Genomic DNA, 26615 nt, shown 5'->3' on the forward strand with positions numbered 1-26615 from the left:
TGGGTTAGCAGAGTCTGTAACCTGAAGCGTATGTAACCTGAGGTACCACTGTACTGGAAGATTGACCCCTCAAGTCATGCAGTATGGCATCACTTCATAAAGATGTACCCAGCTCATGAAAATGGCATGGAGATTCGGCTTCACTCTCAGTGACCAACTTGTGCCTAGGCTGTTTGCAGGGTGAGGACCAAAATGCCATCCAACTCTCCAGATCAGGCAGACCAGAAGACATTAAGTCCCGCCCATGAGGTTTATGAACTGGTAAATTCAGATTACTTAGCATCATTCTGCCCGAAAGACCTTAGATATGACAACTCGTCAATGTTCTGCTTGCAGTGCCTTAGATCTGAGCAACAGCAGCTCAGATTATTTAAGCCAGGTTTGCATTTATGAAGGGAACAGAAATCTCATCGAGGATTCTGATTTAACGTAGAAACCAAAGCTCCGTATTTATTTGATTTCTCGCCAGCACTTTCACATAAGGGTGAGTGACAACAATATATCTGATTTCATGCCTATCGATCCAGGGCAACGCAAACTTGAAAAAGCCAGCTGCTTTGCTGATGTGAATTTGGGCTAAGGTCCACTCCAAGTCGAGGTGCCGAGAGATACGGCAGAACAATTAGAGGGCAGGCTCAAAGTGTCCCAGAACAAGGATGGAAAGGGAGACATGGTTTTGCGTATCCGAAATACAATCTCAAGTCAGGAGAGGTTCTGCTCTCCGAGCAGCAAGCCCTGGCACGCCAACCAGACTGAAATCAACTCCAGAAGGAATGTTAGCCAGACTTTAACTGCGCTGGCATTTGAGACTTGAGAGGGGAGTGGACGTTTTAAATATATCTTGGCAGCCATCGGAGAGAAACCCTTCGCTGAATAGGAAGATAAAGCCAGCCCACCCCGCTGCATATCTTGCCGCTTGTAAAATGCCGTTGGGTCTGGAGTAGATTTGACGGCGGAGGAGCCTGAAGACCGAAATGTTTAATCAATGAGTTCTGAAAGGAGGGCTGGGCTATTAAAGTTTTGTAAATTCCTCCCCCGCTTTCCCTCTCCCGCCCTGCAAACGGCAGCAAAAGAAAGTGGTTTTATTTACCGTATTTTTCGCTCTATAAGGCGCACCAGACCACAAGACGCACCTAGTTTTTGGAGGAGGAAAACAAGAAAAAAAATATTCTGAATCTCAGAAGCCAGAACAGCAAGAGGGATCGCTGCGCAGCGAAAGCAGCGATCCCTCTTGCTGTTCTGGCTTCTGGGATAGCTGCGCAGCCTGCATTCGCTCCATAAGACGCACACACATTTCCCCTGACTTTTTAGTAGGGAAAAAGTGAGTCTTATAGAGCATAAAATACGGTATTTCACGCACGCAGGTTTGGCCTCCGATGCAAACTCCAAAATCCGCACCAAGGAAGTAGTTTTATGCTCGCTGAATAATTCATCGTGTTTCTACGGTTTGTGACTTTTAGAAGGAAATGGCATTTTCTGGCAAGCAACACCGGGATGCTGACGATAGCTACTAACGCAATTTGTAATCCAGGGTATAGCAGGCTGCAAATGTCTCAGTTAAGTAGACCCTGCAAGTTGCTTTAGATCCCTTAAAAGCAGGGATGGGGAGATAAATTCTAATAATTTGAAGCAGCCACCCAGGAATTTGAAGCATTCATTCAGGCCTGAAGCTTGGAAATCTGGCGATGGCGCCTTAGAATTTGAAAGGGTTTTTTTTTCTTCCCTCTTCCCCATTTGTCCCTGATGAAGGAGAACGATAATTGGACATTTTGTGCGATGCTTATATCTGTGTAAGTCGATTGCTATGGAAACCTGGTCCTTACCCTGTTACTGCAAAGGTTTAAACTCCATGACGCTAACTAGAATTTCTCTTGGATTCTGCTTAGCCTTATCTCGCCTTGCATTAAAACTGTCACAATGTTTTGAGAAGCAGGAATCAGATCTGCAAAGGAACTTAAACATATAAGCAAGAGAACAACCAGTTTGTGGGGGGGACTGATTCAGTCTGATCTTTAATATATATTTAATAAAACTTTAATATTCAACAAGGAACTGTAAATCAGTAAACTGAACACAACCTCTGCTCCCAATCCTATACACCTCCAGTTCAGCCACGACTCCCGATTGCCGCAAGCAAGAGGAGATAACTCGAGACAAGTGAGCCAAGCCACAAACAATTTTGTGGAAATAAAGCTGTTCTTCTGGATCGCTCCAGCTGGAATTAACTAAACAAGGCACACAGACATGATGAGAGAATTACGATTCCAGACCTGCAAAAGTGTCTGGGTTGTCGTGGCCGTTACTTTTGTAAACGACAGAGCAATTTTTAGGCTGTTTATAAATAAATGGGTGGAAAGTTTATCGGAGGAAGTGAGGGGAAAAGACTGAAAGTAAAAGTTGAAGGAGCACAACTCTTCCCTTTAGTTTTTCTTTTCCAAAGTTGCTGGCTTTGAAGCTCTTTTCAATATTTTGCAAACCACTTTGGGAAACCTTAGACCTGAAAAGCAGGGGTGGCAAAGATTTAAAAATAGAGATGGATAACGGTACAGAGGCTGCTGTAAAGAACGGGACAGAATAGAAGACGAGATCAAAGAGAAATCACAGTAGCCGACATCCACGGAGAGCATTTAAAAAAATTTTTTTTTTGCAATTCTGGTTGCTGAACTGTTGTTGTGAAGGAAAAGCAATTACTGGCAGGTGTGGGGTGTGTGTGGGGAACGCATGTCTAGCCTTGCAAGGAGTGGCCTCCCCATAGCTCACGACTCAGGCAGGTCGGGAGCCAAAGGATGACAGGGCAGACCCTGACTTAATCTGGATTTCGTGGGGCCACCATTTATTTATTGCAGTTTCCTGGGGTTTCACGTCTCTGCCGCATTTGCCCTCCAAAAAATAAAATAAAATAAAATAAAAGTACAGCCAACTTCTTACTGCACTCATCTGGAATTGCCTAAGATTCCACACACACACACACACACACACCAATCCGGAGTCACACCAAATTGGAGTCGTTGCTGCAGAAGCGGGTGGCTCTGGAGCGCCGCCGAACCTGAATCACTCTCTTTCTTCTTGAAGTTTGGTGGCCGAGTGCATGGACTGCATGCAGGAGGTTGCAGGTTCGAGTCCAGGACGCTGCCAGCCAGTGCAGGCAATTCTGAGCCTCAGGTAGAAAAATGGAGCTCCTGTTCTGCACCGATCGGCTTCCTCTAGTTGCAAACCGCACCTTTTCTTTGAGTCCAGCAAACCGCACCTTCCTGCCCTTTTCTTTGAGTCCAGAGTTGCCTGGGGCAACCGGGCTCCTCGTTAGCGGCTTCACCCCTAACTCATCCCCCCGAATCCGGAGCCACTCCGAATTAAAAGCCCATCTTTACAACAGAACAGAGCGCCACTCCGCCCGCCCTCATCCGAAACCAGGCTCACTCCGGTTTCCATTCCCCCCCCCCTCGCAGGAACGATAAGAATAAGAAACTTTCCCCGAAGTTCCCTGCCCTCCAAACTCGACGTCACTCCGGATTCGCTGCAAAGGCCGCCCCCGCCCCCGGGTCCCCCGCACTTTCTCTCTCAAGCGCGCGCGCGCACGGCCACCCCCACCCCCACCCAGCTAACCCACCCCTCTCCGCCTCCCGCCCGCCCCCGATCCGGAGTCACTCCGGATTCCCCCCGGTCCTCCGAAGAGGCGCCCTCCGGCGCTCGCCTCCTCTCGAAACTCCGCCAGCGCGGCGTCACTCCGGCTCCTCCTTCCCTTCCCGTCCGGGGAGCGGGGAGAGCATTCCCTCCCCACCCACCCCCGTTAATCCGGAGTGACTCCGGAGTAGAACCGGGGCGAGGGGGAAAAGGAGGCTTACCCCGGGCAGGCTTACCTGGGTGGCTCCCCGGCGCCTCCAGGCTCCCCTCAGGGCTGCGCGGGGCTCCGGCGGCGGTCGGGGCTGCGTGAGGCGGCGGCGGCGGCGGCGGCTCCCGTTGGCAAGTAACCGTCTCCAGGGCTACAGTCACTATGGCGCCTCCTCGCGCGGGGTTTCGAGGCAACTGTTGCTAGCCTCCCGCGTGACGTCGGCGCCCGGGCCACGCCCACGCCTCGCGCGCCCCGCCCCCTCGAGGCCGCGGAGGGCGGGGCTATCCTCTCTCTCTCTCTCTCTCTCTCTCTCTCTCTCTCTCTCTCTCTCTCTCTCTCTCTCTCTCTCTCTCTCTCGAGGCCTACCCTGGCGCTGATTGGCCAGCCGCGGCGGCCAATGGGAGCGGCGCTGCTCGGGGAGGAGGAGGAGGAGGAGGAGGAGGAGGAGCGGCGGTCTCCTGAGCGCGTGCAGAGCGCCTTTCCACCCCGCCGCCTGCCAACCGCTTCCACGCTATTTCTTTCGTTTCCTTTTCTCCACCTTACCCTCCCGTCCCTTCCAGGCTTTTTTGCTTTATTTTATTTCCTCCCCTGCTTTCCATGCCATTTACGGAATTTTATTTTATTTTATTATTTATTTATTTATTTTATTTTATTTTATTTATTTTCTATTTTATTTTTTTAATTTGATTAATTTTTAATTTAATTTAATTTTAATTTTAATTTATTTTTTAATTTAATTTTATTTCATTTATTTTATTTCATTTATTTTTTAATTTTAATTTATTTTATTTGTTTCTTAATTTTATTTAATTTATTTTTTAATCTTATTTAATTTATTTTTAAATTTTATTTCATTTATTTTTTAATCTTATTTAATTTTATTTTATTTTCCACCCTCCCCTACCTTCCATGCTACTTATCTTATGGCCTCTCCCACCCTCCCCTACCTTCCATGCTATTTATTTTATTTTATTTTATTTTATGTCCTCTACCACTTCCATGCTATTTATGCATTTTGTTTTATTTCCTCTCCCGCCCTCTCCTACCTTCCATGCTACTTATTCCTTTTATTTTATTTTTAGATGCCTGTTGTCTTTGTCCATGGAGTTTTCTTGGCAGGGATACTGGAGTGGCTTGCCGGTTCCTGCTCCAGGTGGATCACGTTTGGTCAAAACTCTCCACTATGACCTGTCCATCTTGGGTGCCCTGCTCGGCATAGTTCATAGCTTCTCTGAGTTATTCAAGCCCCTTTGCCACGGCAATTCGGTGATCCATGAAGGAGTGCCTGGCGTGCTCTGGTCCAGGGGGTCACGAAGAATCGGGCACAACTAAACGACTAAACAAGAACAACAAAGATGTTGTGGATGCTTTTGAATTCTGGTGCTGGAGAAGACTCTTGAGAGTCCCATGGACTGCAAGAAGATCAAACCTCTCCATTCTGAAGGAAATCCGCCCTGAGTGCTCACTGGAAGGACAGATCCTGAAGCTGAGGCTCCAATACTTTGGTCACCTCATGAGAAGAGAAGACTCCCTGGAAAAGACCCTGATGTTGGGAAAGATGGAGGGCACAAGGAGAAGGGGACGACAGAGGACGAGATGGTTGGATAGTGTTCTCGAAGTTACCAGCATGAGTTTGACCAAACTGCGGGAGGCAGTGGAAGACAGGAGTGCCTGGCGTGCTCTGGTCCAGGGGGTCACGAAGAGTCGGACACGACTAAACAACAATTTTATTTTAGTTCCTCTCCCACCCTCCCCCTACCTTCCATGCTTATTTATACATTTATCTTATCTTTTAAAAAAATATTTTAAATTAAATTTTATTAAGTACAAAACAGAAAAAATATACAAAGAAATAAAGAAAGTACATGTAACCAAGGGGAAAATAGAAAACATTTTACCTCTTCTCATGCTTATAATTAATTACACCTCTATAAAGCAATTTTATCTTATCTTATGGCCTCTCCAACCCTCCCCTACCTTCCATGCTTTTTATTTTATTTTATTTTATTTTATTTCCTCTCCCACTTTTCCCTACCTTCCACGCTATTTATTTGTGTTATTTCCAGAATACTGGAAAAGGTAGCCCCACCTCGTGCCGGACAACCCACAATAAATGAGATAAACGAGACAAAGGTCATTGGCTACAACAGCTATAGAGAGAGCCTCCACATTCAGAGGCACTCTACCCCTGAAAGCCATAAGAGAGGGGGAAGAAGGCAAGGATAAAGGGGGAAAACCTGGAGTTTTGCAGGACATTTGCAAGAGGGGCTCCAAGCAACATATTTAATTTCCTGTACAGAGTCCCAAGGCATTGTGGGAATTTATGTGGCAGCCGTGCCAAGGAGCTTCGCGTTGCTCAGCGCATCAAGGCCACAAAGCTGGAGGCTTGCGCATGAACAGGAAGGAAGGAAGGATGGATTAGTCCAGAGCGCAACTCGCTGAGCCGGCATGTAGCTTACGGGGCAGACATTGTCAGCTGCAGCAAAAGCGAGATCCTTAAGTCCTCTTAAAAAAAGGATCAATGCATTTATTATAGCTTAAGCTTTGCAGATCAGAGCATTCGCCTTTATCTGTGGCCCTGGAAAGAATTGCATTAAATCATCCCATGCGCTCTGCCATGGGTAGGCAAACTAAGATATTTATTTTTTTGGAAGCCTCCCAGAGTAGCTGGGGAGGCCCAGCCAGATGGGCGGGGTATAAATAATAAATTATTATTATATTATTATTATAAGGCCCTGGGGGCCAGATCTGGGCCAATCACCGTCTAAATGCAGCCCACAAATGGTCTGGGAATCAGCATGTTTTTACATGAGTAGAATGTGTGCTTTTATTTAAAATGCATCTCTGGGTTATTTGTGGGGCATAGGAATTCGTTCATCCCCCCCCCAAAAAAAATATAGTCCAGCCCCCTACAAGGTCTGAGGGACAGTGGACCAGCCCCCTGCTGAAAAAGTTTGCTGACCCCTGCTCTTTGTGAATCAAGACTGTGGGACTGCATCCCTGCACCCCGGTTGAAAGCGAGGGAGTTGCTTTGTGTGTGAATGTCTGCCAGTGTGTGTTCAGTGGATATAAATTGAGATTTTTTTCTGTGTCTGTACTCACTGGTACACCCCGCGACGAGGTGAGCTCCCGTTGCTCGGTCCTGCTCCTGCCAACCTAGCAGTTCGAAAGCACGTCAAAGTGCAAGTAGATAAATAGGTACCCCTCCGGCGGGAAGGTAAACAGCGTTTCCGTGCGCTGCTCTGGTTTGCCAGAAGTGGCTCAGTCCTGCTGGCCACATGACCCGGAAGCTGTACGCCGGCTCCCTCGGCCAAAAAAGCGAGATGAGCACCACAACCGCAGTCGGTCACAACTGGACCTAGCGGTCAGGGGTCCCTTTACCCTTTACTCACTGGTACAAAGTAAAGTCTCCTCTTTTTCTTCCGCAAATGGCAGCCATTTTGCATTGGCACCCATAGTATTTTTCTCCATTCATTATAGACGAGCACCAAAACAACAACAGAAAGGACTTGAGCGATTTACTATGCGTTTTTGGAAAGCAGCGCACTTGGACATCTCTTGAAATGCCACCACCAAACCTGGCGAGAGGCAGGGGGAACGGACGGCAGTTCTCATCGATGTTTGGAGGGGTGACAGCTGCCATTTCAAATCAAGGTGGTCATCCAAAACATGTCTTGGATGCGACTTACGTCTGATTTTTGGCACAACGGGTCCAAATTGCGCCAATTTCGAACTCAGCAGGAGGGTTCCTCGTGAAATTTGTGTTGACGTTGATCCAGTGGCCGCCATTTTGAATCAAGATGGCGGACCAAAACCTGTGCTTGGTGTGAATTTCACATGTTCTTGGCATGACAGGCCCCAACTGTGCCAACATGTAGGCCTCTAAAGATATCCCCGCACATTTTGACATCACCGCACCCATTTTAGGTCCAAACTGTGCCGAATTGGAGCATTCTGAAGGTGTGGTTGCCCAGTTTGACACGATGGGTCGCAATTGTGTCGTTTTTGGATGCTTCTTAAGATATTGTTGCCCAAGTTGCCACAACGGTTCCCAAGATGGACGCAGTGGTCTTTGTCCTCGTTTGGATGCCATTTTGAATCAAGATGGCGGACCTAAACTTGACTTTGGCCCAGAAGCTATTTGTGTTCTGCCCTGTAACATAGAAGTTCTCTGGTCGGCTTAAGGGAAGTAAAGCTATTTAAATAGCCAATTAAAACTCTCCACACCCACAATGCAGCAAACGTTTCATTTTTTTTAAAAAAGGCCCTGACAACTTAAGTCCAAGGTGTTTGCCTACTAAGAAGCAGTATCCTTTAAAACCGGAGAAGAAATACTAAGGAGCAGTATTATTTAGGAGGAGAATGAAAAGGGAAAAACAAAGGCCAAGACTTGAGATATTCGGAAATTTTATTAAACACTCATTCCAACAGGGCAGGAGAGGTGTACATAAACCTTGGCTCATAGCAAACATTGTCTTTTTTTGAGGGGGTACAAAAGGACCATCTCCTGCCCCGATATTTTAACCCCAATACATTCAATTGCAAACATGATTTAATCACAACACCAAATACCCAGTGCCATTTACATTCCGGAAGTATTTTCTTTGGACATCCTCGCTTTACCCCTAAATACCTCCCTCTATCCCTGCACGGGCACAACTCTCTCTCTCTCTAAAAAAACAAAAAAAAAACAAAACCCAAACACCCTACAACAATACCCCCACAGGCTATTTCTCAACTCTGCAGCACACCAGAACATATTGTGTCTCTCCATGACAAGGTTTAACAGCTTCAGCATAAACAAGAGGCATTGGGGAGTAAATATCTCCCAGAATTATTTGGCTTTGGGTAGGGTCTTACATCTGTAGTCAAGGTAGCAAAGTACAGGCAAAAAGGAGAGGGGAGGAAAAGTATAAAATAACAGGAACCAGCCCCAGAAAGTTACACAGATGTTCTCCCAGCCTTGCAACGCTTGTGGCATGATTGAATGGGCATAACTGTCAGATAAGAGTTTTAGAGTCCGTTCTTGCATGCCAGGGAGTCCCACGTGCTCATTTCCCCCAGAGGGCAAAAAGCATGTTCACAGACAAGGATTTTCCAACGTCCCACCACCTTCGAACTTTCCCTCGGTGGCGCAGGAGGAACCGCTAAAATCTGGTTGCCAGGAGGACCGGGAAAACATTCGTAAGAGTCGCTGCTGCCTGTGTTTTTGCGGAAAAGGCTCCACGCAAACGGACGCTACAGCCGAGCCTCACCAAGTGAACAGACTCCAAAGTATAAATTAAATAATAATAATAATAAGGATTTTAGTGAGTGCACCGGATTTCCTTTTATCCACACGTGAAAGACATCTGTGGTTGTTTCTCGGTGGGTCGTGGGTCTCTGTGGGAGAGGGTGGGGGAAAGCTCACACGACTATAAAGTTGTGCCGCGTTTCACCAACGAAGAAAGGAAGTTGGTTCAGTGGGGAGATGGTTTCACTGCAACTCCCGCCAGCCGCTTGCTAGAATAGAATTCTGTTTAGACCGTGGGGGCAGGCGATGCTGCCATTATTTGCACGTCTAAACCGCAGGGTTTCCCCCCCCCCGCCCCCTGCAAGGCACAGTTAGGGGACAAAAACCACACTTTCTGTACATTCAATTTCAAGAAAGGGTGAGGGTGGGTTGTGGAAGACACAGAGGTGGCAGGAAAGGCGAGGGACATTGCCCGGGTGCAAAGCCACAAGAGCAGGCTGGAGTCCTGTGCCAAAATGGGGTTCCAAAACCAAGCCCGGGGGGGGGGGGGGGGAGAGACAGAAGCAAAGGCCACTGGTGTTTTGCAGCCGAAATACTTGGCTTTTGAAGGGGCGGGTGGGACAGGGAGCAACTGGCGAGGAGAGAAACCAAGCTGAATTTGGGGAGCTGCCTTTATTGAAACCTCGTTTCTCAATAAGGGTAGAGGAAAGAGGAGCGAGAGACAGTGGCGCTTCTCTTTCCATATGAAGACGGTCCGTGCAGCGAAGATTGGACTTCTGATAGAGGCAGGCCGGCGGGTATGCATTCCTCCGGCGATCGTTAGGTGCTCGTTTAGTCCGTGTAAAGCTGGTCTATTTGCTGTTTGTACATCTTGGCGACCACGGGCCTCTTTAGTTTCATCGTGGGGCCTGGAAACAAGAGAAAGAGCTTTAGGATCTAGGCTGGAGAAAACACAAGGCTTCACCGAAGAAGGTCCAGGTTCGATTCCTGGCACTGTCTCCAAGGAGCTTCCTGGAGAGCTCAGGTGGTTCAAATTGTTGCTGAGAAGGCCAAGGGACGCAGGTGGCGCTGTGGGTTAAACCACAGAGCCTAGGGCTTGCCGATCAGAAGGTCGGCGGTTCGAATCCCCGCAATGACGGGGTGAGCTCCCGTTGTTCGGTCCCTGCCCCTGCCAACCTAGCAGTTCGAAAGCACATCAAAGTGCAAGTAGATAAATAGGTACCACTCCAGCGGGAAGGTAAACGGCGTTTCCGTGCGCTGCTCTGGTTCGCCAGAAGCGGCTTAGTCCTGCTGGCCACATGACCCGGAAGCTGGACGCCGGCTCCCTCAGCCAATAAAGCGAGATGAGCGCCACAACCCCAGAGTTGGTCACGACTGGACCTAACAGTCAGGGGTCTCTCTACCTTTTTTAAGGCCAAGGTTGCAGGTTCGATCCCCGGAAGGGACAAGCTTGCATATTTATGGGGGTTGGACTGGATGATCCTGAGGGTCCCGTTTTAAACCCTGGGCAGCAGCTGCTACTCAGTGCAGACCAGGGGCTGCCAACCACACTCCACCCAAAAACTACTTGGGAATTTTGTCGATGCATCTCGGCGGACCATTCATTCATTTACACATTGAAGCAGTTTTTAACCTTCTGTATGGTTTTTTCATAGTATCATGGTGACCCCTAAGGAAGGGACCCCTAAGGGTAATCCAATCCAGCCCCTTGCAAGGCAAAATGGCAACTAAAAATTTATTTACGCATGCAACAGCAGCAGCCAGAACTCTGCATGTGCAGAACTGGAAAGAAGAGAAAACACCAACAAAAGAAGAATGGATTTTAAAGTGAAAACTAAGAGCATAAAAAGGGACGCGGGGGTGACGCTGTGGGTTAAACCCCAGAGCCTAGGACTTGCCAATCAGAAGGTCGGTGGTTCGAATCCCCGCGACGGGGTGAGCTCCCATTGCTCGGTCCCTGCTCCTGCCAACCTAGCAGTTCGAAAGCACGTCAAAGTGCAAGCAGATAAATAGGTACCACTCCAGTGGAAAGGTAAATGGCATTTTTGTGCACTGCTCTGGTTCGCCAGAAGTGGCTTAGTCCTGCTGGCCACATGACCTGGAAGCTGTATGCCGGCTCCCTTGGCCAGTAAAGCGAGATGAGCATCACAACCCCAGAGTCGGTCACGACTGGACCTAATGGTCAGGGGTCCCTACTCATGAAAGAATGGAATATCTGAAAAAATACCATAATCAGATGAAATCGTGAGCAGGATTTGAAGTAGTGATAACATATGAAATAAGAGGGATATTTCTTAGGGGAAATGTTTATAAGAAGGCAGGATGTAAATGGGATGGGAGGTAAAAAGTAATAAAGGTAAAGGACCCCTGGACAGTTAAGTCCAGTCAAAGGTGACTTTGGGGTTGTGGCGCTCATCTCGCTTGCAGGCTGAGGGAACCGGCGTTTGTCCGCAGACAGCTTTCCGGGTCATGTGTCCAGCAGGACTAAACCGCTTCTGGCGCACGGGACACCGTGACGGAAACCAGAGTGGATGGAAACGCCGTTTACCTTCCTACCACAGCAGTACCTATTTATCTACTTGCACTGGCGTGCTTTTGAACTGCTCAGGGGTCAGCAAACTTTTTCAGCAGGGGGCCAGTCCACTGTCCCTCAGACCTTGTGGGGGGCTGGACTATTTTTTTTGGGGGGGGGGGGAATGAACGAATTCCTATGGCCCACAAATAACCCAAAGATGCATTTTCAATAAAAGCACACTTTCTACTCATGTAAAAACATCAGGCAGGCCCCACAAATAACCCAGAGGTGCAATTTAAATCGAAGGACACATTCTACTCATGTAAAAACACGCAGATTCCCAGACCGTCTGCAGGCTGGATTTAGCAGGCTATTGGACCGGATCTGGCCCCCAGGCCTTAGTTTGCCTACTCCTGTGCTAGGCTGGCAGGAGCTGGAACAGAGCAACGGGAGCTCATTCCGTTGCGGGGATTCGAACCGCCGAACTTCCGATTGGCAAGCCCAAGAAGCTCGGTGGTTTAGACCAGTGTTCCCCAACCTTGAGTCTCCAGCTGTTTTTGGACTACAACTCCCATCATCCCTCGCTAGCAAGACCAGTGGTCAAGGATGATGGGAATTGTAGTCCAAAAACAGCTGGAGACCCAAGGTTGGGGAACACTGGTTTAGACCACAGGGCCACCTGCATCAGGGATGGGAAGTAAGAACAGCCTGGAGTGCGGTTCTTAAGTTTAAAGACAAACATATAACAAATTTGGAATCTGGAATACGTATGGTAAGATTTTAAAGTTCAATAAAAACGCGACTACTGATACCAGCTTCACCCACTCACCCAGTTCTCCACCTGCGATGGAGAAATCTTTGTCTAGAAGCATCCACTTTTGGATTTTCTGAGCGTTCGAAGTGGCTCGTTCGTTGACGGACGTGACCCCTTTCTGAATGGCGCTGTACACAGCCGGGTCTTTGCTGTTCACAATGTCGGACACTTTGGTGGCCTTGCTGCCCAGTTTATGGCAGAACTCGATGGCTTGAGGCGTCAGCGCGTCTTCCGGCTCTCCGGTTTCTACGTTCACCATGCACTGGAACGAGAGAATGCATAAGGAGCGGCACGGGAGCGTCAGCCAACACAGGAGGCCGCAACGTGGACCAAGATCCTTCCACACGTTTTTCCAACCCAAGCTCTACTGAATTACTGGACTGAAGAAGTTAGGCCACATTCGCCCCATCTCAGAGGGAGAAGAATGAGGAGGAGGAGGAAGAAAGAGTGACAGGGCTTTGGGAGAAGGGAGAGTCTGTGGCAGAGAGCAGTGCAGAAATCAGGCTGGAGGAAAGGGGAGCCAGGAGACAAGAGATGAAAGCCAGGCTGGCAAAGGAGCCAGGCGGTCTCCCCCTCATGCTCCCTTCCCTGCTCGTCTCCCAGAACCAGAAGAGGTGTGAAGAGGGTGTAGTACAGACAGGCACGCTGGCAGAATCTCAGATCGCTTGGGAAGGACCCGGGAGAAGCACAGCCAGTTGTGGGAAGACACAGTCCCTGCAACTTGTTAGGATTCCTACTTTACGATTGCAGTCATGGGACTGTTGTCTATCACATGACGGTGTATGTTTTGACTCCACAGAGTGGGAAGTAACGGAGACAGGATGTTTGTGTTACTGTGTTCCATGAAGCGGGACTCTTGTCCTTTCTTTTTCCCTTTGTGGTGATGCTAGAGAGAGAGGGAGCCATGTTGCAGTGCTCCGTGTGTGTTTATATGTGAATAAAGTAGATTAGCCAAAATGCCAAGTTGCTGAGGTCTGTTACGCAAACTCTGCGGATCCCTAAGTGAGCCGGTGTCGGTTGGCATCGGTCACTGTGATGAAGAAAGCTTTTGAAGCTCCCGAACGATCAACCAGTCGGGCATGTGTCTCTGCCAGGGTCCTACTCGAGTGTAGGCTGAACTCCTGACACAACTGCTTTGGGGAGGGGGGAAGGCAAGATCTACAGGAAAGAGTTGCTGTGCTCTCTGTGTCTGCGCTGTGCTGAATAAAGAGTCAACTTCATGAACAGCTTGTTACAAGAATTTTAAGGTCTCAAATATAGAATAAATATTCATAAATGCACACACATATCTAAATACATGAACCATGTGTCTGAAATAGTACAGGAGAGCCATCCTGAAGCCATTTCGACTCTCCGAGTGGCGTCAAATATTCCTTTGCCGAAAGGGAGGCAAATGGGGAATGTCTTCCTATTGCCTTTTCGCTTGCAAATCCTGTCTTAAAGGCGTATTTGTGTATGGATAGGGTGAGCCTGTGACCTGGACTCAGGAGCTAAAAAAAAAAGAAATATGGCCGGGGTGCCCAGGTAATGCCATCAGTGACCATTATCAGGTATCCTGGCAGGCCGGATTTCTGCTGTAGACAGCCCCCTTCTGTGATGTATGTATGATGTGTGGTTTTTTTGGGGGGGGTGGTCTAGGGTGAACAATTTCAAGAGCCTATATAAGGGCTTGTGCACCATTGTTCTGGGTTCTCTGCTCCCCCTGTGTGTGGTGAGTGGGGACCCTGTTGCAAAACTTTAATAAAGATCAGGCTTACTAGCCGCTTTGCTTCTCAATATTCTCTGGTTGGCCTCTGTTACTTTCTCCTACTTAAGGATTCTATACGGGCTCCGGAATACCCCGTAGGGCAGACATGTCCAAAGTCAGTTTCGGGGGCCTAATCTGGCCCACGGGTCAATTTAATCTGGCCCTAATAATAATAATAATAATAATAATTTATTATTTATACCCTCCCCATCTGGCTGAGTTTCCCCAGCCACTCTGGGTGGCTCCCAATCAAGTGTTAAACAGTACAGTGTTAAATATTTAAAACTTCCCTGAACAGGGCTGCCTTCAGATGTCTTTTAAAGATAGGATAGCTGCTTAATTCCTTCACATCTGCTGGAAGGGCGTTCCACAGGGCGGGTGCCACCACCGAGAAGGCCCTCTGTCTGGTTCCCTGTAACCTCACTTCTCGCAATGAGGGAACCGCCAGAAGGCCCTCGGAGCTGGACCTCAGTGGCTGAACGATGGGGGTGGAGACGCTCCTTCAGGTATACTGGGCCGAGGCCATTTAGGGCTTTCAAGGTCATCACCAACACTTTGAATTGTGCTCGGAAACGTACTGCCAATGCAGATCTCTCAGAACCGGTGTTATGTGGTCCCAGCGGCTGCCCCCAGTCACCAGTCTAGCTGCCACATTCTGGATTAATTTCAGTTTCCGGGTCACCTTCAAAGTTTATTTCCTGGGGTAAAATCCTAAAAAAAACACCTCAATAAAAAAAGGTCAACTTTGGTCAGCCCTCCCGGCCCTTCACTTCATCAGATCTGGCCCTCGAAAAAAATTTGGCCACTGCTGTGGAAGGGAGCAGTTTTTTCTTATAACAAACTTTGTGGCTGCCCTGCTCCCCATCACTGCCCTGGCACGGAAACACACACCAAGATTGGGGAAGGAGACACAGACGATTGAAGAATGGAGGATGACGTTAATGGACTATGCAGAACTAGATAAACTAACAGGAAGAATTCGAAACCGGCGGGACCAGAAATTCACGGAAGACTGGAGTAAATTTACGGACTATCTGAAAAGTATTTGTGAAAATCAGACGACGTTTGTAGGTTTGCAAGAAGTTTTGTGAGGAGTATTATTGGAAGTATTGCCAAAATGGAGAAGGGGTAGGAAGATTTGTTAAGAGATGTAAAGGCAATATAAAGTTAAGAAATGCATGAGAAGTGGTTTAAGCGGTGGATCATCAGAGGTGCTGATGGAAGTCTAAAAAGATTGTATCAGTGATAAGTTTTGTGGTACATTTTATAATTTATATGTTAAAATTAATAAAAAATATTTTTTAAAAAAAGATTGGGGAAGGAGACAGGAAATAGCAGGACTTACCTTCAGAGTCATGAGCATCGCAAGGAATTTGGCCTTGTCCCCTATCAACATGACGTTGCTGAGGATGGGGACGGCCTCTTTGATGGCGTCCTCAATAGGGACTGGAGGAATGTTTTCACCACCGGCTGTGATGATTAGCTCTGGAAGGAGATGACACGGCATAAGCCATCAGGAACCTAAACACACACACTCTTCAACATTCTCTGCCCTGAGCTACATTTCATAGTACAGTGGTACCTCGGGTTAAGTACTTACAGTGGTACCTCAGGTTACATACGCTTCAGGTTACAGACACTTCAGGTTACCGCTAACCCAGAAATACCTCGGGTTAAGAACTTTGCTTCAGGATGAGAACAGAAATCGTGCTCCAGCGGCAGCAGGAGGCCCCATTAGCTAAAGTGGTGCTTCAGGTTAAGAACAGCTTCAGGTTAAGAATGGACCTCCGGAACGAATTAAGTACTTAACCCGAGGTACCACTGTAAAAAGGTAAAGGTAAAGGGACCCCTGACCATTAGGTCCAGTCGTGACTGACTCTGGGGTTGCGGCGTTCATCTCACTTTATTGGCCGAGGGAGCCGGCGTACAGCTTCTGGGTCATGTGGCCAGCAGGACTAAGCCGCTTCTGGCAAACCAGAGCAGCGCACAGAAACGCCGTTTACCTTCCCGCCAGAGTGGTACCTATTTATCTACTTGCACTTTGACGTGCTTTCGAACTGCTAGGTTGGCAGGAGCAGGGACCGAGCAATGGGAGCTCACCCCGTCGCGAGGATTCGAACCGCTGACCTTCTGATCGGCAAGTCCTAGGCTCTGTGGTTTAACCCACAGTGCCACCCGGGTCCAAGGTACCACTGTACTTAGAACCAAAAGGTCTTTAGTTTGTGGGTGGGATTTAGGTTGTTTTCAATGAATTCGTTTATTTGTTATAGTAGTTCTGTGTGTGTGTTTGTTTACTGACTGAGGGAAGCATAATTATATCTGCTTACTTCCAACGATAACTTACTCTGCTTTATGTATTTAAAAACCTAATAAAAAATATTTAATCATAACAATGTAAATGTATTATTATTACTAATTGCTAGGAATTAAGTACTTAACCTGAGGTACCACTGTAATTCGTTCCAGAGATCCGTTCTTAACCTGACACTGTTCTTCACCTGAAGCACCACTTTAGCTAATGGGGCCTCGCACGGCCGCCACGCGATTTCTGTTCTCATCCTGAAGCAAAGTTCTTAATCCAAGATACTATTTCTGGGTTAGCGGAGTATGTAACCTGAAGCGTATGTGACCTGAGGTACCGCTGTACCACTCTGTTCTCCCTTGGTCAGACCACACCTGGAATATGGTGTCCAATTCCTGAAGCCAGGAGAGCAAAATGGATCAGAGCGCTCCCGCTGTGCTCCGGAGGCTTCGCGTTGCTTTCGCTGAAGCCGCCTGAAGCCCCCGGAGCACAGCGGGAATTCAGGCAGCTTTCCGCAAGCCTTCAAAGTGCAGCAGGAGTTCCCGCTGCGCTCCGAAGGCTTGCGGATAGCTGCCTGAAGCCTGGAATCCGAGACCTGGGAGAAGAAAGGATTGAAGAGGATTGGAAGAAATTTAAGATTTATTTACAAAAATATTGTAATTTGGTTGAATGTTAAGAAGGATGCTTGATCATAAATATCTGGCCACCACTAAATTAGACTGGAATTTGATGATAAGTGAGATCAAGGAAAATACAAACCCTTTTTGGAGAATTATTAGACTATATTTAAATGAGTGGATATAAGATTGTAAACAAGATGTTAATTTGCTTGAAAAAACTTTTCAACAATGTAAGTGGGAGCAGGAGACGCGAGGAAGTCTAAACAAGTTATGAAATTTTGTTATGATATAAGCAATGTTGTTTATTATTTATGTATTTTTTTCACAAAAAAACTTAATAAATATTTATATATATATATATAAAAACGAAGTGCAGCAGGAGTTCCCGCTGCACTCCGAAGGCTTGCGGATAGCTGCCTGAAGCCTGGAGAGCGAGAGGGGTCGGTGCACACCAATCCCTCCTGCTCTCCAGGCTTCGCTTCGCTGGAGAAGCACTGCACAGCTTTCCCTTCTGCTCAGCGCCCCTTCAGCGAAGCGGGAGTAGAAACGGAGCCCCTTCGATTTCTCTTCCCGCTTCGCTGGAGGGGCGCTGAGCAGAGAGGGAGAGAATATATTTTTTCTTGTAGTCCTCCTCTAAAACTAGGTGCATCTTATGGTCGGGTGCGACTTATAGAGCGAAAAATACGGCACTTTTTTGTATACATGTTGGAAATTATATTATAGTAAGTCCTGAAATGTAATACAGTGGTGCCTCGCAAGACGAAAAGAATCCGTTCCGCGAGTCTCTTCGTCTTGCGGTTTTTTCGTCTTGCGAAGCAAGCCCATTAGCGGCTTAGCGGCTTAGCGCTATTAGGGGCTTAGCGGATTAGCTGATAAGTGGTTTAGCGGCTTAGCGGATCAGCTGTTAAGCGGCTTAGCGGATCAGCTGTTAAGCGGCTTAGCGGATCAGCTGTTAAGCGGCTTAGCGGCTTGGGGAAAAGGGGGGGGAGGGAAAAAAACCCACAGGAACTCGCAAGACATTTTCGTCATGCGAAGCAAGCCCATAGGAAATTCGTTTTGCGAAGCACCTCCAAAACAGAAAACCCTTTCGTCTAGCAGGTTTTCCATCTTGTGAGGCATTCGTCTTGCGGGGCACCACTGTATGACAACGTTTACCGATGTCATATAAGAATGTTAACAAATAAATAAAATGCAAATTAAAAAAAAAAAAAGGTTCTGGTTCTTCCGAGGACCGTGAGAAAGGGGCCGTGTTTACCTTTGATTCTTCCTGTGATGTAGAGGAACCCGTTTGCGTCGTGCTTCCCAAGGTCCCCTGAATGGAGCCAGCCCTCATCATCGATGGCCTCTTTGGTCTTGTCTTCCATGTTCAGGTAACCCATAAAGACATGGCGCCCAGCGAAGCAAATTTCGCCAACGCCTTCACTGTCCGGCTTGAAGAGCATCGTTCTGCAGCCCGTGATCTCTTTGCCGGAACTGGGGGAAATGTAGGAAAAGCGGCTTGTGAGCAGTCGAGACCAAGCGACTTGCCCCTTTCCCAAAAGGAAAACAGCTCGCATGCTCTGTCTGATATGATGGGGCTTCCCCCTCTTCCCCAATTGATTTCTATCCCCTTCCATCTTTACAAAATGAAGTAACATCAAATCGAGTCACAGCTAATATAAATTTAAAAGTCGTCTTCCTGCTCCGCTGCCTTGATGGTTCACTAACCACCCTTATTATTTGCTGCTCAATATTACATACATTTCCAAATTACATTTCTAAAAATTTCAAAGGTGCAAGGCTTATTTAGGGGTGCGGCTTGCACTAAGCCTCCCAATTTATCTTTTGGTTGGTTTTCTCAAACTCCTGTTTCTTATAGTTTGCAAGTTCATTTTGTTGCCTTTAAAGTTTTTGAGACGCTGCCCAAAATGGTCAGGTCTGTCTGTCCTTTCAAGGCCAAAAAGTTGAGTACGCATGCTTTCATAAGCAGTGGTGGGGGAAGATATTGTTTTGGCGGTCCTTATTTTAAACAAGACTTAGGTCAATTATTCTGGGTTTGCACGCAGATCCAAACAGAGGATTCAGTTGGATTACGGGCTTCTCCAAATTCTGCAAAACGGTTTTGGTACGGGGCAAAGAACAGGCACGATTTAAAAGCAATCGGGGAGGGGGCTTGTCGTTTTTAAATTCACAGAACACGAGATGGTTACACAGGGCGGGCACCACCACCAAGAAGGCCCTCTGCCTGGTTCCTTGTAACCTCACTTCTTGCAGGGAAGACTGGTGACTGGGAGCAGCCGCTGAGACCACCCTATGTGCGTAACCTAGCAATTCTAAAACATAGACGGGATTTTACTCTTGCAAGATTGTGCTGCCCTCGGCTGGACTTGAGGGACGATTCCACACGGAAAACGCTTATGTCCCTGTGGAGATGGCAGTCCTGAATCGGTGGCGCATGCCCTTCTGGCTTGCCCTCTTTATAAAGACTTGAGGAATGAGATTAGCACCCCTCTTTTATCGTCCATTCCGGGTCGCCCAACCACTGCCGCAGTGTCCTTTCTCTTGGCAGATCAAGATGAGCAGGTGACAGCAAAGGTGGCAAGGTTTTTTAGCTGGGGAAATCAGAACAACACCCACTATTTTGACTATTGATTCCAACAAAAGTTGCAGGATCGCTCCCTCTCCCAAAATAAATACAAATTACACCCCTACCTTCCCAGTTTGTACGAACTCGGGAACGAAGCCGTGTGAGGTCCTGAGCTCTCGCTCATGCCGTATAGCTCATATATACAAATGTCGAGGCTCAGGAAATATTCCAGGGTGTCTTTTGTGATGGGAGCGGCTCCTGTGTAGCATTTGGTGCAGCGGTCCAAGCCCAACTGTTTGCGCACTTTCTTGAAGACAAAGCTTCTGGCCAGGCGGAAATTCAGAGGGAGCTCGTCGGACCTACGGAAATTATACAAAAAAGAACCTACGTTCAGTTCATGGCTAGAACTCTCCCAGTGAGTTTCAACAATTCGTTCTGCTTGCGTGGTTGTGTCGCGCCGGTTGAGACTTTTGATCTCAGGGTCTGGATTCGAGCCCCACAGAGCCTAGGGCTTGCCAATCAGAAGATTGGCGGTTCGAATCCCCGCAATGACGGGGTGAGCTCCCGTTGCTTGGTCCCTGCTCCTGCCAACCTAGCAGTTTGAAAGCACGTCAAAGTGCAAGTAGATAAATAGGTACCACTCCGGCGGGAAGGTAAACGGCGTTTCCGTGCGCTGCTCTGGTTTGCCAGAAGTGATTTGTCATGATGGCCACAGGACCCGGAAAAACTGTCTGTGGACAAACGCCGGCTCCCTCGGCCAGTAAAGTGAGATGAGCTCCGCAACCCCAGAGTCGTCCGCGACTGGACTTAACGGTCAGGGGTCCCTTTACCTTTTACCAATGCTACAATTCTATGATGGGAGGTCAACCGCTCCCAATATATTATTACTGTTTCATTTATTTTTTATGGGGTTTTTTGAACAACGTTTCAGATTTATCAATCCATCATTCCACCTACGACTCCACCTCCCTCCTTCCATGGTTCCCTCAAAATTTCAATTTCTGCTGCATATTAGAGTTACTCTATACCTTCACCTAATCTCACAGGAAAAACGAAGATTTCACTCCCCCCTGCTGCTCTCACTTCAAATCCGATTTGCACCCTAACATTTTGACACTGAGTTTTTAAGTAAGGGTTGCCAAATGTTCAGAAATTCCCAGACGTAGCTGGGATTTGGCCGTCAGGGAGGAAATCGCTAAAATGATCGCTGGTGGGGGGGGGGGGGCGGGACACCAAACCAATATCCTGCAAACATTTTCTTCTTTAAAATCAGTATTTATTTCAATTGTTGAGTTTGTCTCTTGTGCCCTCCCAGACTAGACCAGGGCAACAACCAGCAAGTAGTAAAATAATCAGAAGAATTTGATCGTTGCAGGTTTGATCGACAACTGCATTCCATCATTGCAGGGGGTTGGACTAGATGATTTTCAGGGTCCCCTTTCCAACTCTATTCTATGATTCTATATTAAAAACAGTTACAGCCTTTTACAGCAGGGCTTCAATCTCCTGTCGATAAAGAGGCACAACAACAACAACAACTGGGGTGTGGGTGTGCTTCTCAACAGTGCAGGTTTAACCGTACAAACTTCTTTAAAAAGTTATACCTGTCTTCTTCCCTCGAACGTTGTGAGCCTCCAGTTTTAAGTCTGAATGGGGGGAAGAAAGAAGAAGAAAAGGCCCCCTCATCTTATCAGGAGTTTCACAAGTTTGTGAAGCTCTTGAGTTTTGCAGGATTCAAGTGGAACGCTGCCATACCATAATAATAATGGTAGCTTGTAGGAGTATTCAGAGATGTAGTGATCAGATGGGATTACCAAGAGGAATTATAAAATATACATCAAGCCATCGTGTCCACGATGAAAGCATTGTGTTGACTGAGTTTGATATATTGACGATAATTTCTGATTAAATCCCATAAGATTCTACATTCATGCCCTTTTGCCTCTACTGCCCATTCCCCTCTTCTTCACGAGTCACGTACACACTTTGACAGACAGGCAGGCGTCATGGGTCATCTAAAGACTATGGGAAGTTTCTCTGATGTATATTAATCTTAGGGCCTGGAAATAGTTTCACAGGAAGGTGATAAAAATGCCTATCTCCTTGCCATCCTTCCATGCTCTCTGGTTTACTTCTGTTTGTGATCTCTGGAGTTTCTCTAGTCCTCTTTTATTTACTCTCAGATTATGTATACATGCTCAGACGAGTAGTCTTTGTAGTTAAAAGAATTTCGTTTGATCTAACTTTCTCCCCACGTGGGGTTTGTGGAAATGCTCAGAAGAAATCTGATTGGTTCTTACGAACACTCTGTAAAAAGTTCTTTTGTGAATAAAACGACCTGGGCCGAGGGGTGGAGGGACACAGAGAGATTATTATACGCACCCTTCCCAGAGTCTTGCTGGTTCAAGCCTCTGTGTGTATTCTTATTAATCAGAGTTCAATCCTTCCTTTACTTTGCGAACGCAAGAGTAGCTGCCATACCATAATAATAATAATAATAATGGTAATAATAGTAATGATAATTATAATAATTTATTTATACCCCACCCATCTGGCTGGTGGCTCCCAACAAAAGATTAAAAATACATTAAAACATCAGTCATTAAAAACTTCCCTAAACAGGGCTGCCTTCAGATGTCTTCTAAACATCAGATAGTTGCTTATTTCTTTGACATCTGTCGGGAGGGCGTTCCACAGGGTGGGCGCCACCACCGAGAAGGCCCCCTGCCTGGTTCCCTGTAACCTCGCTTCTTGCAGGGAAGACTGGTGACTGGGAGCGGCCGCTGAGACCACCCTATCTGCATCACCTAGCAATTCTAAAATATAGACATGCTTTTACTCTTGCAAGATTGAATGTATTGCCCTCGGCTGGACTTGAGGGACGATTCTAACAGATTCCACAGGAAAAACGCTTCTGTCCCTGTGGAGATGCCAGTCCCGAATCGGTGGCGCATGCCCTTCTGGCTTGCCCTCTTTGTATAGACTTGAGGAATGAGATTATCACCCCTCTTTTATCGTCCATTCCAGGTTGCCCAGCCACTGCCACAGTGTCCTTTCTCTTGGCAGATCAAGATGAGAAGGCGACAGCAAAGTTGGCAAAGTTTTTAGCTGGGGAAATCAGAATAACACCCACTATTTGACTATTGATTCAAAACCCTAAAATTTATATAATTGACTTTTTATTTCTATTCTTTGTATATCATATTGTTGTTTTATTGCTATGACCGATGGCTGACGCACATAAAGATTCATTCATTCATTCAGCAATGATACGTGGAGTAGTAGTAGTAGTAGTAGTAGTTTGGACTTGATACTCACCTTAAGGAGTCTCAAAGTAGCCAACATTCTCCTTTCCCTTCCTCCACCTCAACAAAAACTCTGAGGTGAGTGGGGCTGAGAGACTTCAGAGAAGTGTGACTGGCCCAAGGTCACCCAGCAGCTGCAGGTGGAGGAGCAGGGAAGCGAACCCGGTTCCCCAGATTACGAGTCTATCGCTCTTAACCACTACACCACGCTATAGGTCATAATATTGAAAAGGCAGCTTGGGAGAAATTATGGATCACAGATATGAAATTTATAGCAAGCTACACATTAGGTCATGGGACGTGGGTGGCGCTGTGGGTTAAACCACAGAGCCTAGGACTTGCCGATCAGAAGGTCAACGGTTCGAATGCCCGCAATGACGGGGTGAGCTCCCGTTGCTCAGTCCCTGCTCCTGCCAACCTAGCAGTTCCAAAGCACGTCAAAGTGCAAGTAGAAGTGCAGCAGGAAGGTAAACGGCATTTCCGTGCGCTGCTCTGGTTCGCCAGAAGTGGCTTATCCTGCTGGCCACATGACCCGGAAGCTGTACTCCGGCTCCCTCGGACAGTAAAGCGAGATGAGCGCCGCAACCCCAGAGTTGGCCATGACTGGACCTAATGGTCAGGGGTCCCTTTACCTTTATACATTATGTCCCTGCTCTTCTACCCCCAGGGGTCTGGGACACAATACAATGCCACCACGTTCTTCCTACCCATTGATTCGTCTCAGGTTGGTCTCCAACCCGACGACTTTTGCCCAGGCGGCGATCCGCTTCTTCAAGGCGGAGAACTTCAGTCCAGCGGCTTTCATCCTCTCCTGCATCTTCTCCCAGACGCGAGGGACCCCCAGGAACGCCGTGGGCCGCACTTCCTTGAGGGTCTCCACCAAAGTGCCCTGGCGGGACATAAAATTTCAAGAGAGGGAGCCGAAGGTCAGGTGGGAGCAAAGGGGTCCCGGGTTCATTCCCCAGGCGGAGACCTGGAGTTTAGATTAGTAAAAATGTATGTGCTGTAAATGGGACGCGGGTGGCGCTGTGGGTTAAACCACAGAGCCTAGGGCTTGCTGATCAGAAGGTCGGCGGTTCAAATCCCCGCGATGGGGTGAGCTCCTGTTGCTCGGTCCCTGCTCCTGTCCACCTAGCAGTTTGAAAGCACATCAAAGTGCAAGTAGATAAATAGGTACCGCTCCGGCGGGAAGGTAAACAGTGTTTCCATGCGCTGCTCTGGTTCGCCAGAAGTGGCTTAGTCCTGCTGGCCACATGACCCGGAAGCTGTACGCCAGCTCCCTCGGCCAATAAAGCAAGATGAGCGCCGCAACCCCAGAGTCGGCCACGACTGGACCTAATGGTCAGGGGTCCCTTTACCTTTACCTTGTCATTTGGAGGGCTGGGAAAGAGGGCCTAGGGCTGTGGTCTGTGTCCAATAAGCTGATAAAATGGGAAACATCAGAAAAGGGAGGTTGTGAAGTCAAGAAGAAACTGTGTGGGACTGGGTGAGGATACGAGAATTCTGGGACATAATATACAACAAACTTAAAAAGGTTTTCAAATTCTCCTTCCCATATAAAAAACCCCAGAAGCCTTTCTGTTAGGTATCATGTCCACTGAAAGAACTGGAATAAATTTAAAGAATATTTAGCTAAATATTGTGGTATTGTGGTATAAGATAAATATGGTATAAGATAAATATTGTGGTATAAGATAAATATAAAATCCTTGGAAGTATCAAATAGGCTTAGGGGTAGAATAAGAATAGGTTTTAGTAAGTATTAAGGATTAAATTAATAGTAAAGGAGAAGAGGTTAGTAAACCAAAGGAGTTAATATTATTAGAAATATGAATTTGGAGAACTGTTATAAAAGTGATATAATGAAATTCAGTTAGAGGGGAGTTGAGAAAGTCACTTATTAATGTGAAGAAATTGGGTACCAGAAGATATAAGTTCCCCCGTGTTTAGTTTATTGCTGTGTTTTCTTTGTTGAGTGTTTTTATGTTTTTATGTGTTTATGTGATGTTTTAAAGGTTGAAAATCAATAAAAATTTTGAGGGGAAAATAGGCAATATGTTCACTGAAATACAAAAAAATAATAATTAGAACCATCTTTATGTAAGTGACTATGGTGGCTAGAATCCTAATAGCAAAAAACTGGAAAACCTGTGACTTAATTCCCACAAAGCTTGACTGCCAAGATGATAGAATACTTGGAACTTGCAAAAATGACTGGAGGAACAAGAGGAAATATAAATCTGAAAGTGAGTAAAGAATGGATAATATTTATCGAAGATATAAAACAATACTGTGAAAATGCAGATCTCCTGACAGGTTTAGATTGAATCTTGAATATGAAGGATTGCTAGAAATTTAATTCTTTTTGTGATATGTAACAGATATAACAGGAAGTGTGTATAGGTTAAAAGGTAAAGGTAAAGGGACCCCTGACCATTAGGTCCAGTTATGACTGACTCTGGGGTTGCGGTGCTCATCTCGCTTTACTGGTCGAGGGAGCCAGCGTACAGCTTCTGGGTCATGTGGCCAGCATGACCAAGCCGCTTCTGGCGAACCAGAGCAGTGCACGGAAACGCTGTTTACCTTCCTGCCGGAGCGGTACCTATTTATCTACTTGCACTTGACGTGCTTTCGAACTGCTAGGTTGGCAGGAGCAGGGAACGAGCAACAGGAGCTCACCCCGTCGCAAGGATTCGAACCGCCGACCTTCCGATCGGCAAGTTCTAGGCTCTGTGGTTTAACCCACAGCGCCACCCACGCCCATGTATAGGTTAAGAATGTGTAAAAAGCACAATAAGGTGATTTGGAAGTCAAAAGTGTGTGTGAAGTCAGACGATTTGTTAGCGTGTGTGTAGTTGTTACTGATGTACTGTGTTTATGTTTGTGTTGTTTTATGTAAATTGTTTTGCAATAAAAAATTATTTAAAAAAGAATAAACTGTGGGGATTTTTTAAAAAAGAGATTGTGTATGATGATTAGTTTTGGGGGAATCTTTTTGGAGATTTAATAAAAATGACATGGGGAATGGGAAAAACACCCAAGTGCTTCTGTGTGTTCTTGCGGGGCTGTGGGTTCTGGGTTCTGGTTTTGTTTTTAAATTTTCCCGAACATCACCTTCAAAGCATCCGGTTGCGCAAAGCAGATGTGGACTCCAAACGTGATCGGCAGCCAGATGTCAATCATCTGCGCAGCCACATGGCTGAGAGGCAGGTAGCTGACCACGACCTCCTGACGCTCTGTCGCTTTGCTCAGGCCGACGTAGTTGCCTCCTGCCCGGGCCGTCCAGGTGATCTGCAAAGGCACGACACTTCAGCGACAACGCAACACACACACATAATTATTATTATTTATTATTCATACCCCGCCCATCTGGCTGGGTTTCCCCAGGCAGTCTGGGCAGCTTCCAACAAAATATTGTGTTGGGTAACTGTGCCCCCTGAAGGACCAGGAGCGCAGCCTGGGAGTCATTTTGGACTCACAGCTGTCCATGGAGGCGCAGGTCAAATCGGTGTCCAGGGCAGCTCCATCTGGTATGCAGGAGGAGACCCTCCCTGTCCGCAGACTGTCTGGCCAGAGTGGTCCATGCTGTTTATCTCCCACTTGGACTACTGCAATGCGCTCTATGTGGGGCTCCCTTTGAAGGTGATCCGGAAACAGCAACTAATCCAGAATGCAGCAGCTAGA

The 26615-nt window shown here is 47.1% G+C and overlaps 2 protein-coding genes across 9 annotated transcripts in view; both read right to left on the reverse strand.

Annotated features, from left to right (window-relative positions):
* RFX2 (regulatory factor X2) overlaps window positions 1-4056 on the reverse strand; it is a 66660-nt gene extending 62604 nt beyond the window's left edge. Inside the window, exon 1 of one of the 3 annotated variants that reach the window (XM_083720351.1) lies at window positions 3858-4056. The gene's annotated coding sequence lies outside the window, so the exon portion shown is untranslated. The remainder of the gene's footprint in view (window positions 1-3857) is intronic. The other 2 variants (XM_083720350.1, XM_083720352.1) reach the window with 2 other exon arrangements.
* A 4163-nt stretch (window positions 4057-8219) lies between these two features.
* ACSBG2 (acyl-CoA synthetase bubblegum family member 2) overlaps window positions 8220-26615 on the reverse strand; it is a 51349-nt gene continuing 32953 nt past the window's right edge. For 3 of the 6 annotated variants that reach the window (XM_083720356.1, XM_083720359.1, XM_083720361.1), the window contains 8 exons: window positions 26046-26222; window positions 23639-23820; window positions 21231-21272; window positions 19752-19985; window positions 18316-18533; window positions 15484-15623; window positions 12407-12653; window positions 8220-9970 (listed from right to left, as the gene is read on the reverse strand). In XM_083720356.1, the coding sequence (XP_083576482.1) occupies window positions 9894-9970; window positions 12407-12653; window positions 15484-15623; window positions 18316-18533; window positions 19752-19985; window positions 21231-21272; window positions 23639-23820; window positions 26046-26222 (1317 nt within the window). In that variant the 3' untranslated portion in view covers window positions 8220-9893. The remainder of the gene's footprint in view (window positions 9971-12406; window positions 12654-15483; window positions 15624-18315; window positions 18534-19751; window positions 19986-21230; window positions 21273-23638; window positions 23821-26045; window positions 26223-26615) is intronic. The other 3 variants (XM_083720358.1, XM_083720357.1, XM_083720360.1) reach the window with 1 other exon arrangement.

Source organism: Podarcis gaigeae, assembly GCF_964106915.1.
Source record: "Podarcis gaigeae genome assembly, chromosome: 18".
Lineage (NCBI taxonomy): Eukaryota > Metazoa > Chordata > Lepidosauria > Squamata > Lacertidae > Podarcis > Podarcis gaigeae.